General features: G+C 45.5%; 1 protein-coding gene across 1 annotated transcript; it reads left to right on the forward strand.

Moving 5' to 3' along the window:
* Positions 1–9,591: 9,591 nt before the first annotated feature.
* LOC134874222 (uncharacterized) lies at positions 9,592–12,415 on the forward strand. Its single transcript, XM_063898276.1, has 4 exons — positions 9,592–9,996; positions 10,374–10,539; positions 11,116–11,231; positions 11,464–12,415. The coding sequence occupies exons 1-4, from the start codon at positions 9,838–9,840 to the stop codon at positions 12,268–12,270; spliced, it is 1,248 nt and encodes a 415-aa protein (XP_063754346.1). The 5' UTR covers positions 9,592–9,837; the 3' UTR covers positions 12,271–12,415.
* Positions 12,416–12,617: the final 202 nt, after the last annotated feature.

Here is a 12,617-nt window from a genome sequence, read left to right on the forward strand (position 1 = left end):
TTCGAACCCTGGCTTTAGCCTTCCACCCCATGAAGGGGACAGGGAGGCGAAATTGCATCTCCTCTGCCCAGTTCGTTCGTTGGCACAGCTACTATCAGATGCACTGAACAGCTGTTTGTGTGCTTTGGGGATGGTGTGGCCGGTAAAGTTCTGTTCAAGAAACGCCTAGCAGGATGGCTTTGTGAGTGCATCTCACATGCCTATAGGCAGGCGGGGAGAGCCCTCCCCACTGGTGTCCATGCACACTCTACATGTGGGGTGGCTGTATATCTTGGACATGTCTGGATCCTTTTCATCCGCTGTGCTTGCGGGCGTGACACAGAGATATGCAAGATGGCGTCGAGGATGGCTGCCGTGTCTCGAGCTCCTCAACAACTCCACATCTTAGTGTTTTTATTGTTTTACTTTGTTGGTTGTTTTGAATTTTTTTTGCAACATGCAAACCGCCCAAGCGAGCCCTATCATCCAATATGATAGAGAACAACTTTTACACATCAGGTCGCTGGTGGACAGCAATAATCCACGACGACCTGCAAACAATGGAGAGTCTCAGTGTTTACCTGCTGGAGCTCTACCTGTGGAGCGCAGGAGGAAGAGACGGCGAGGATCCCGGGCCGGGGTCCTGGTCAGGCTGAGGAAACGTGAAAACAGGCCTCCTCTACTGAGTGTACTTCTGGCAAATGTCCAATCCCTGGATAATAAGCTGGACGAACTCCGTAGCAGGGTGGCATTTCAACGGGACATTAAGACCTGTAATGTTTGGTTTTCACGGAGACTTGGCTCAACCCCACGATACCAGACGCCGCCATTGCTCCACACGGATTCTCCATTCATCGCCAGGACCGGACAATAAACTCAGGGAAGAGCAAGGGAGGAGGTGTCTGCTTCATGATTAACAACAAGTGGTGCTCAGATGTGGAAATCATTTCTTCGGACTGTTCTCCCAGCCTAGAGCACATCATGATCGGATGCCGGCCTTTTTATCTGCCGAGGGAGTTCACATCGGTTGTTCTAACAGCAGTGTATGTTCCGCCGCACGCTGACAACAACACAGCGCTGGAGGAGCTGTATGGGATTATCGACAGGACAGAGACTTCTCGGCCAGAGGCCGCATTTATTGTGGCCGGGGATTTTAACAGAGCCAACATGAAGAAAGTCCTGCCGAAATACTATCAGCACGTCAGCTGCCCCACGCGCGGTGGAAATACACTGGACCATGTTTACACTCCTTTCCGGCATGGATATAAAGCCCTCCCCCGCCCCCCCTTTGGCAAGTCAGACCACATATCTCTTCTTCTGCTCCCGGTTTACCGGCAGAGACTGAAGAGGGACCGACCTGTGACAAGGACAGTGCAGCGTTGGTCCGAGCAGTCTGACTCTGCTCTCCGCCACTGCTTTGGCATCACGGAGTGGTGTGTGTTTGAGGAGGACGATATAAACACACACACTGACGCGGTCATTTGCTACATCGGCAATTGCATCGATGACGTCGTGCCGCGGATTACTGTACAGACATTCCCAAATGAGAAGCCCTGGATAAACGGCGAGGTCTGAGCTAAATTTAAAGCACGGGCCATCGCGCACAGCGGCGGTGATTTGGATGAGTACAGGAATTCCAGGTATGCACTCCTGAGAGCTATTAGCAGTGCGAAAAGACAATACAGGGACAAGGTGGAGTCGAACTACAAGGGATCCAACGCCAGAAATATGTGGTCTGGACTGAAAACAATAACAGACTACAAAAGGACAACGAGTGGTGCTGAGGAAGTGTCTGCATCTCTCCCAGATGAACTGAACACATTTTATGCACGCTTTGAGAAGCCCCCAGCTGTGGAGGCACAGAAGGCCCAGGATCCCTGCTCACTGGTTTTAACCAGTGCAGATGTGTGTAGATCTCTGAAAAGGATCAACACACAGGGCTCCTGGACCTGATGGCATCCCTGGCAGTGCTCTCACGGTGTGTGCAGTTCAGCTGGCAGATGTGTTCACAGATATTTTCAATAGGTCACTGCTCCAGTCTGTAGTCCCCACATGCTTTAAAGAGTCCATCATTGTCCCTGTCCCCAAAAACACAAAACCCATCTGCCTCAATGACTACCGCCCAGTTGCACTCCCTCACCCTCCACACTGACCTTGGGCTCAACAGCGCCCTCTGTGACTGGATCCTGAGCTTCCTGATGGGCAGATCCCAGGCAGTGCGGATGGGGAACATCACATCCTCCACCTTGACCCTCAACACCGGAGTCCCTCAGGGTTGTGTGCTCAGCCCTCACCTCTACTCCTTGTTCACGCACGACTGCGTGGCCACACACAGCTCCAACACCATCATCAAGTTTGCTGACGACACGACCGTCAGGTTTCAAGGTTTTATTGGTCATATGCACAGCATATACAGCGTATATGTTGGCAATGAAAATCTTATGTCCGATGCTCCTCCAACAACTCAACATACATGGTGCAAATAAGATAAATAAAATAGTGCAAAAAGAGAGAAGAATATTTACAATAACAACAATAAAGATTTGAGGATGTGAAATATATACATATGTGGAATACATTGAAAGTATTTAAATACTTTACTCTGTAGAATGAGGAGGTATGGACAGATGCATATATTACGTATAACAGATGTATATGGGAGATATGTACAATATATAGATATGTGTATTATAAACAGATATGTATGGCAGATGTGTATATATATATAAATATATATGTATATGTGTACTATAAACAGATGTGAGTAGACATTCACACAGCTCAGGAGTTCAGCAGTCTTATAGCCTGTGGTATAAAACTGTCCCTGAGTCTGGTGGTCTTGGTCCGGATGCTGCGGTACCGTCTGCCAGACGGCAGCAGACAGAACAGATTGTTGCTGGGATGATGGGGGTCCTTTAATATCCTACCGGCCTTCTTCCTACACCGCTGGGTGTAGAGGTCCTCCATGGATGGCAGCTCCGTCCTGGTGATGTGCTGAGCAGTTTTCACCACCCTCTGTAGAGTCTTACGGTTGAGGGCGGTGCAACTGCCATACCAGGCGGTGATGCAGCCAGTCAGGATACTCTCGATGGTGCACCTGTAGAAGTTGCAGAGTATCCTGGAGTCCATGTTGAACTTCCGCAGCCTGCGGAGGAAGAAGAGCCGCTGTCGAGCCGTCTTGGATATGACCCTGGTGTGATGTGTCCATGTCAGGTCCTCACTGATGTTTACCCCGAGGAACCTGAAGCTGCTGACTCTCTCCACAGGAGTCCCGTCGATGGTGATGGGTGTGTGTGCCTCTCTCTGCCTCTTCCTGTAGTCCACAATCAGCTCCTTTGTTTTGCTGACGTTGAGATGGAGGTTGTTGTCCTGGCACCAAGATGTCAGGGCTCTGACCTCCTCTCTGTACGCCGTCTCGTCGCCGTCTGTGATCAGGCCGATGACGGTCGTGTCGTCAGCAAACTTGATGATGGTGTTGGAGCTGTGTGTGGCCACGCAGTCGTGCGTGAACAGGAGTAGAGGAGAGGGCTGAGTCACACAACCCTGAGGGGCTCCGGTGTTGAGGGTCAAGGTGGAGGATGTGATGTTCCCCATCCGCACTGCCTGGGATCTGCCCGTCAGGAAGCTCATGGTCCAGTCACAGAGGGCGCTGTTGAGCCCAAGGTCGCTGAGCTTAATAATGAGCTTGGAGTGCACGGAGGAGTGGTGTTGAAATGCGAGAGGGGGTGCAATGGTGGGGGGAGATAGGGGGTGAATATTTGGGGTGGTGGGCGAGGAATTATGACGTAGGTATATTTCACTGTCCAGGTGGGTGGATAGTGTGGAGGGGGGGTCAGGATGTAATAAGGGGTACGTGTTGAATAGTGATATAGATGGGTGGTGTGTAAAGTGTGGGATGGGAGGTTGTGGGGGGATTTGTGTGGGGTTTGAAATGAGAGCGATTTATAGGATGGCGGTGAGAATGATAGAGTTTGGTGGGATTATGGAGTTGTAGTTGTGAAGGTGGGGTGTTGGAAGGGGGGGTATATTGGTGGTAGATGTTTTATTGTAGTTATGAATGTATGGTAATTGTGTTTTTGAGTGGGTTATATTGATGAAATGATTAGGATATATAGAGAAAAGTTGTATAAGTGGAATTGAATGATGAAATAAAGGGGGGTGTAATTGGATGTTGAGTATTAAATGATATATTGCAATAAAGGAAAGTGAATGGAGGGGGGAATACTAAAAGAGGAGACTTTAGATTTTTTTGGGTTATTTATTGATGGATAGTTATTAAAGAAAGAAAAATATATTTCCTTTTTATCTGTATGATTTAGTCCAGGGAACCACATTTTTCTGGCGTTGGAGCCCTTGTAGTTCGACTCCACCTTGTCCCTGTATTGTCTTTTCGCACTGCTAATAGCTCTCCGGAGTGCATACCTGGATTCCTGTACTCATCCAAATCACCGCCGCTGTGCGCGATGGCCCGTGCTTTAAGTTTAGCTCGGACCTCGCCGTTTATCCAGGGCTTCTCATTTGGGAATGTCCGTACAGTAATCCGCGGCACGACGTCATCGATGCATTTGCCGATGTAGCAAATGACCGCGTCAGTGTGGTGTTTTATATCGTCCTCCTCAAACACACACCACTCCGTGGTGCCAAAGCAGTGGCGGAGAGCAGAGTCAGACTGCTCGGACCAACGCTGCACTGTCCTTGTCACAGGTCGGTCCCTCTTCAGTCTCTGGCCGGTAAACGGGGAGCAGAAGAAGAGATATGTGGTCTGACTTGCCGAAGGGGGGGGGCGGGGGGAGGGCTTTATATCCATGCCGGAAAGGAGTGTAAACATGGTCCAGTGTATTTCCACCGCGCGTGGGGCAGCTGACGTGCTGATAGTATTTCGGCAGGACTTTCTTCATGTTGGCTCTGTTAAAATCCCTGGCCACAATAAATGCGGCTCTGGCCGAGAAGTCTCTGTCCTGTCGATAATCCCATACAGCTCCTCCAGCGCTGTGTTGTTGTCAGCGTGCGGCGGAACATACACTGCTGTTAGAACAACAGATGTGAACTCCCTCGGCAGATAAAAAGGCCGGCATCCGATCATGATGTGCTCTAGGCTGGGAGAACAGTCCGAAGATATGATCTCTCACATCTGAGCACCAGTTGTTGTTAATCATGAAGCAGACACCTCCTCCCTTGCTCTTCCCTGAGTTTATTGTCCGGTCCTGGCGATGAATGGAGAATCCGTGTGGAGCAATGGCGGCGTCCGGTATCGTGGGGTCGAGCCAAGTCTCCGTGAAAACCAAAACATTACAGGTCTTAATGTCCCGTTGAAATGCCACCCTGCTACGGAGTTCGTCCAGCTTATTATCCAGGGATTGGACATTTGCCAGAAGTAAACTCGGTAGAGGAGGCCTGTTTTCACGTTTCCTCAGCCTGACCAGGACCCCGGCCCGGGAACCTCGTGGTCTCTTCCTCCTGCGCTCCACAGGTAGAGCTCCAGCAGGTAAACACGGAGACTCTCCATTGTTTGCAGGTCGTGGTGGATTATTGCTGTCCACCAGCGACCTGATGTGTAAAAGTTGTTCTCTATCATATTGGATGATAGGGCTCACTTGGGCGGTTTGCATGTTGCAAAAAAAGTTAAAAACAACCAACAAAGTAAAACAATAAAAACACTAAGATGTGGAGTTGTTGAGGAGCTCGAGACACGGCGGCCATCCTCGGCGCCATCTTGTAAATTTGGCGGCCTGATCACAGTTAGCCAGTTAACCAATTAGGCTGTACCCATACAGGTAAGCTACGGCTCGACTTCTCCACGGTCACAACCGGAGGGTAAGAAGCAGAGGTGGGACCAAGTCATTGTTTTGCAAGTCACAAGTTAGTCTCAAGTCTTTGCTTTCAAGTCCCGAGTCAAGACAAGCAAGTCCCGAGTCAAGTCCCAAGTCACGACCGACAAGTCTCAAGTCAAGTCCCAAGTCCTACCGTTTGAGTTTCAAGTCCTTTCGAGTCCTTTAAACAACGGAGAAATAATATTTACACAAATCATGTTTGCTTTTAAGATCTGTATATATTTATCAAACCAAGAACATTGTTCAAACACATTTGAAATAAACAAAGGCAAATGTAATTTCCACAGAAAGTGCTGACATTGTATTTCCATTGCTTATTGCACTATAACTGTCTCAAAAGATCCTCATTTTTGCAAAACACTCTTCACCTTAAAACTTCAATCTAGCCTTGAACTAAAAAACATGTCTTCACCCTAAAACACGTATTTGGAGGATCACAAAAACAGTTGAATGTAACTTTTCCAAATGTGTTACCACTTTATAAAAAACATTTTCAGTCTTTTTAACTCATTTCAAAACCTAAGTGTAACCTTAACCTTTTCAAACATGTCCCCACTTTATACAAGATATCCTCACTCCCAAAAAAGTGTGTGTGTGTGTGTGTGTGTGTGTGTGTGTGTGTGTGTGTGTGTGTGTGTGTGTCTGGATGTGAAGTGTCATGAACATGACAATGAACAGAGTTGTGCTTTTCTATGTCAGGGCCCTATGCTGCATTGCATTTGCAAAAGATCAAATTGGCCAAAAGTCTGTCAGTCATTTGTGCACGATGGGGACGTAGTATGATGCCACCATGGCTGAAAACTCGCTCCACTGGAGCACTAGAGGCAGGCACTGCCAAGACTCTGGTGGCCACTCGGAAGAGTGAAGGAAGAGACTTCATGTTCAGTGCCCAGAACAAAAGGGAGTTCTGTCCTGTGGCTGTGTCTAGGTAGTGACTTAGCTGTAGTGATGGAGTGGTCCCAACATCCTTCTTCTGCCTCTTATGGTATGCAGCAAACAGCCCTTCTCCTTGTCCAAGGTCCTCTTGCTCTTCTTCATCAACCAGAGGCACAGGTTGCTCAGTCTCTGCAGCATCTTGCAGGATCAATTCTGGAAAAACATTTAACAACAGCAGAAACAAAAGAGCTCTTATTACCATTGGTGTTGGTGATACAGTGTTAGACTGAAAAATGCAATTATTGATGCTGTCAATCAGACTACGAGAAAAAAAGTTGCATTGAAGTCAATAATATTTACCTTTAACTTGTTGTTCCACCTCTGCCTTGATGTCACGAATGACCAGTACATGGTGCTCCACCCACAGCAGAGGAAAGGCTGGATCCAAGGCGGCTGCTTTGAGGTAGACTGGGTCTGAAAAGGGGGCAGTGATCTCATCTTGAGTCCCAGCCATTTTCACGTTAATGAAGATCCCAAGAAATGTTTTGTTTAGGGATGCCTAGAGACTTCCGACCAAGCCGCTCAGGAAATGAACTTGAGGCTTCAGCTTCTCAAGGTGATGATTGAGGGACAAGACGGATGGAACAACACCGTGTCAAATCAGTTGCTTCTCCAAATGGCTTCAAGATGTCCACCAACTCCTTCAACAGATTCCACTCCCGTGGTGTGAATGACAACCCCTTATGCCCAGCCTTTTCTAGAATGGCACAGAGCTTTAGATGATCACACTGGAGAACTGCCTTTACTTGCCTCAGTGTTGAGTTCCATCTTGTGTTGACTGCAGCACGGATGCCTTTCTGTTCCCCAAATTCACTATCAAACACATCTTTGAATGTTGTGCTTGTGTGCAGCAATGAGCTAAGTTTTGATAACTTGGAAAGAGAAGACATGCCACTTTTGTTTCTTTCAAACCGTCTCCCACCACCAGCTGAAGAGTATGCGCAAAACACTGCAGGCGCTGTTTCTTTGCCATAGCAGCATCTACCGTTTGCTGTTCTTCCAGGGTTAAGTCACACCAGAGACCAGGGTCATCAAGATGATCTCCGTCATCATCCTCTTGCTCACTGGGGAAGCACACAGTGAATGTCTTTCGCATGTTAGCAGCATTTTCACTAATAATGTAGTCCAGTTTATCTTTGATGTTGTATTCATCGCATATTGACTCAAATTGGTCACAGATTCGTTCAGCTGTGTGTGAGCCTTTGAAGCGATTGCAGGCCAAGAGATTTGTATTTAGCTGTATCCCCTCTTTAGCTGTCTCTTTCTCTATCCAGTGGACAGTGACACCAAGGAATCCCCTCATCTTTCCGTCAGACCAAATGTCCACAGTGACTGAAACATGCTCAGTGTTGCTCAATTGAGTTTTTAATCTTGAACGTCTCTCCCCATTGAGGCTCTCTGTTTTTGATGTCAACGTTCTGCGACACACTGGGCTGTATTTACTGTCAATTACTTTCAGAAAGTGCTGAAAACTCTTGTGTTCCACAATAGACAGGGGAAGGTTGCAATCAATTATCAAGTCGGACAGTATTGCGTTACTGATAGCCTTCTGCTGTGGATGACTCATGCTGTAATGCGCTTCACGACTGTACAAGAATTGTGAGATTGAAGGCTGTTGTGGTTCATCTATGATGCTTCTACTCATCTGGTATTCTTCAAATCTGGAACAGGTAAGCATATAAAACAGATGTCAGAAAGTCCCTTATAGCCACACATAAATTGCATTTGAAATCTCCTCATATATCAATGCTAACATTGTGTTAATATTTATTTCTGTATTATGATGAATTCTATTGTATACTGTAAGATTGTGTTTGTTTTAACATTACATTGATAAAATACATTCCCATTTTCAGTGTACACTTACTATATTAATTTATATTTGTCCTGCTTGCCATCAAGCAGCCCTTTCCGACAGGAAACTGAAGTATGCTTGTTAATTCACTCTCTCCAGCACACCTGATTCCATTGGCAAAAACAGCAATTGTACTTGCATCACACAGAAATTGCTGGTCTACTGCTGGCTCCATGATTAAGTTTAATTGTGCTATTCTATGTCTTCGTTGATAGTTCAGCTTTGTTGTGATTTACCTAAATTACATAAACGACCTGAATGAGGCAGCAGTAGACTAGCAACTCCTTTGTGCTGCAAAGTAAAATAGCCATTTTTGTCAATGCAATCTGGTGTGCTGGAGAGAGTGAGATATACTTAGTTTTCCTATTGGAAAAAATCGTCTGGCAGCAAGTTCAAATGGTACACATATTTATAATATAAAGTACATTAAACTGACCTTGACTTGATAAGGCTTGCTTTAGTTTTGCTGCTGGCAGCAGTCTACTGTGTATGATCCACTTATAGCTGCTAAGTACACACAATCTCGCTTCAAAAAATCCCAAACTATCCTTTTACAATATGAGTATGGATAAGTTCACTGTTTTGCACTTTGAGCCCCATTTCTGGTTTGTCTAGGATGAAATAGTGTTTGACACCGACATGTTAACGATTGGTCCCCCATGCTTCATGTACGGGCATTCATAAAGCGGTCCTTAAATCAACCTGAAACGTTCGTTTTCAAAGATGTGCAACTCACCGAGTGCTCACTGGTTAGTGGTGATGCTCCAAAACGAGTGTCTTAGCGAAATACAGTTTCTGTCGTGTTGAATTTGCCATTTTGTATTCCAAATATCAAGCGGAAGTTAATAGCCTACTCAGTGAGGCATCTGAAAACATAGCTAGTTCCACAATAGCAAATAACACGGATGGAAACCAAATATTTCGCCAATTTTTTTTTTTAAACAACTAAGAAAACCACTTACCACTCTGTTCTGTCTTTATCTATTATGCTGGGCATACACTGTGCGATTTTTGGAATCGCGGTATTCAGCTGCTGCTCATACTGTACGAGTGAATCGCAAGGGTTAAAACGTCGCAGCTCACGATTCCCGTTCTCACACTGTACGATCCGATGGTCTGATGCGATCTGGCTGCTCACACTACACGACACGTCGGACTCGGTCGGACTGACCGGAATTGCAAGAAGAAGAAGCCGGAAGTGGGAGATGCTTGGATTCTCACAGATGCTTTCCTGAGATGATGCTACTCACCAAAGAAAAGCGCGTTGCTCTGGCAATTTGTGCCATTCTGTGTGCAGACAGCAAAAAAAAAAGACGACGGCGACGTGTATGGACGAGGAAATGGCTTGGTAGACGTGGGCAGTATGGCCTGTCAATTCTTCAACGAGAGCTGGAGGTAAGTAAATTGTTATAATAGCACATTAGGCCTATCAGACCCTTTCAGCTCGTGTACACCAACGTGGTCAGTCAATAAATCCATAAGTAGACTACTTGTTATAGTTCTGTCAACTTTAACTGACTTTCTACTGTTCTGTGTTTGTAGTAGCCTAGGGTAGCCTACAGTAGATACAATACAGTTGAAATGTGATGGTCTATCCAATGACTGCAGCTGTCTAGGGGGAGGAACTATGCAAACAATCTTATTGATGTGATGGAGGCATCAGTTTTACTTTGACAGTTTGTCTTATTATACAACATTTAAATGTTTTGATCAGACTCTTAAATTAACAACGACATCTAACATCTATAATGCGCCTGTGTTCTGTTTTATAGGTTGATGATATGAGGGGTTTTCGGGACCTCCTCAGAATTTCTGTAGAGGAGTTCTATTTTCTTCTGGAGAGGGTTACTCCTCACATTGTGAAGCAGGATACTCACCTCAGGAAGGCCATCAGCCCTAAGGAGAGGCTTTCTGTTACCCTTAGATTTTTGGCAACAGGCAAGTGTGTTGACATATGCTCCCTATTACTCAAGGTTGAAAGTGAGGCAAGGTCATCTATCTGTCATATTAAAAATCAAGTTCACACATGCAACTGCATACAACCACACTACATCATACAACTTTCACCTTTCTACATCAGTTATGCTGGCACCTCCAACTACACCTCTTTCTATCCATGTAGGTACTATTACCACCTACTAGATTCTATTCTCAATCCATACTAAAATCTGTCGATGTTCATCTTCCCTTACATTAAAAGGTGGACTATGAGATCCTGCATGATGTCACTTCTGTTGATATTCCACGTAAACACCAAACAAAATGTTACTTTCAATTTCACACTACTAAATTAACTTTACTTATTGTCCCCCAACTTTGCTCATTGCCCATGTTGTCTCCCAAGACCGGACTTTTTCACAATGTATTCTGGGAGCAGGCAGCAAGCTGATCATAGGGAGATGCTTACGATTTTAGACAAAAATGAAAATTTACTAAAAACCAGGCAAGATCTCATTGTCCACCTTTAACATTTAAATCCACACAACACTATAGACATTTTCTCCATTTTGATAGGCGAGACCTTCAACTCGTTGAGTTTCCAGTATAGGATTGGAAGCACCACACTGAGCAGGATCGTCATGGAAACATGCACAGCCCTTACCTCTGTGTTGCGTGAAGATTACTTGAAGGTAAATTTAACTGGGAATAATAATCTAAAATCATACAGAACATCACATTACCCATGGTCAGACTATTGAAAGGTTGACTTGCACAATGATTTCTCACCTAAATCAGCTGAGTCCTTTGTGTATTTATACTGTCTTTATGAAAGGTGAAATTTAAAAAAAAAAGAACTCAAAGTGTTTTTGAAAACATTATTTCACCAGATTAATGTCATGTATTACTTTGTACTTCCTTCAGACACCATCAACTGATGCCGAATGGAAGGCCATTGCCAGCGACTTTTACCATAAGTGGCAGTTTCCCCAATGCTTGGGGGCTATAGATGGCAAACACATTTTCATCCAACCCCCTGCCAAGAGCGGAAGCCTGTTCTACAACTACAAGTCACGATTTTCCATCATTCTCATGGCTGTAGTGGATGCTAATTACAAGTTCGTCTACGCGTCCGCAGGGACACAGGGAAGGGTGTCAGACGCAGGAGTGTTTGCGCATTCGGACCTGAGGGAGGCGATGGATAAAGGCACCCTGAACTTCCCCCCTGTGGAAACCCTGCCAGGCACTGACGCTGTGATGCCATATGTGCTGGTTGGTGATGAGGCTTATCCTCTCCGCCCTGACCTCATGAAGCCATTCCCCCACAGAAACCTCAACACCAACCAACGCATCTACAACTACCGCCTGTCCAGAGCACGACGTGTGGTAGAAAATGCATTCGGAATTCTGTCAAACCGCTTCAGAGTTTTCAGAACCACAATCTGCCTGGAACCTGACAAGGTTGTGAAGATTGTCTTTGCCTGCATGTGTCTTCACAATTTCCTGCGGCAACGCAGATCAGATGCCTATGTACCACCTGGGTATGTAGACACAGAAGATGCCAACCACAGGCTCATTGAAGGAGCATGGAGACGGGAGGGAGGTCTTCAGTCAGTTGCGATGGGACGAGCAAGAAACCCTTCAGTGGAAGCGAAAATGCAGCGGGACCTCCTTTGCAGCTACTTTCAGACACCTGCAGGGAGTGTGTCTTGGCAAGAAGGCATGGTGTAGGAGATGAGACAACCAAATTGTCTGAGAAAAGTTACCAAGTCATTATTTTTGTGTTATTATAAAATGACAGTTCACTTCTGTATTTGAAGAAACATTACTCTTTGTTTATTGAACATGTATAAAAACTATGTACAGAAACATTAAACACATCCCTTCATTATTACAAAAATAAATCTACCTCTGTGGGGAAAATAAACAAAATGATTTTCTTCATTAACAATTATAAATAAATCCAAAAATATTTCCAGTAACACAAAGAACAACATTGAGGTAGTTGGTAACTCACATTAGTGACTTATAAAGAACATGTAAATTTAGTGAAAGAACACAGGAAGGGTGTTATTGTT

Source organism: Eleginops maclovinus, chromosome 12, assembly GCF_036324505.1.
Source record: "Eleginops maclovinus isolate JMC-PN-2008 ecotype Puerto Natales chromosome 12, JC_Emac_rtc_rv5, whole genome shotgun sequence".
Taxonomy (NCBI): Eukaryota; Metazoa; Chordata; class Actinopteri; order Perciformes; family Eleginopidae; genus Eleginops; species Eleginops maclovinus.

Excerpts from the sequence above, each read along its gene's own strand:
- LOC134874222 (XM_063898276.1), top strand. The coding sequence starts at position 9,838 with ATGATGCTACTCACCAAAGAAAAGCGCGTTGCTCTGGCAATTTGTGCC. Across the intron at positions 10,540-11,115 it reads CCTTAGATTTTTGGCAACAG|GCGAGACCTTCAACTCGTTG; the intron begins GCAAGTGTGTTG and ends CCATTTTGATAG. Across the intron at positions 11,232-11,463 it reads TGCGTGAAGATTACTTGAAG|ACACCATCAACTGATGCCGA; the intron begins GTAAATTTAACT and ends TACTTCCTTCAG.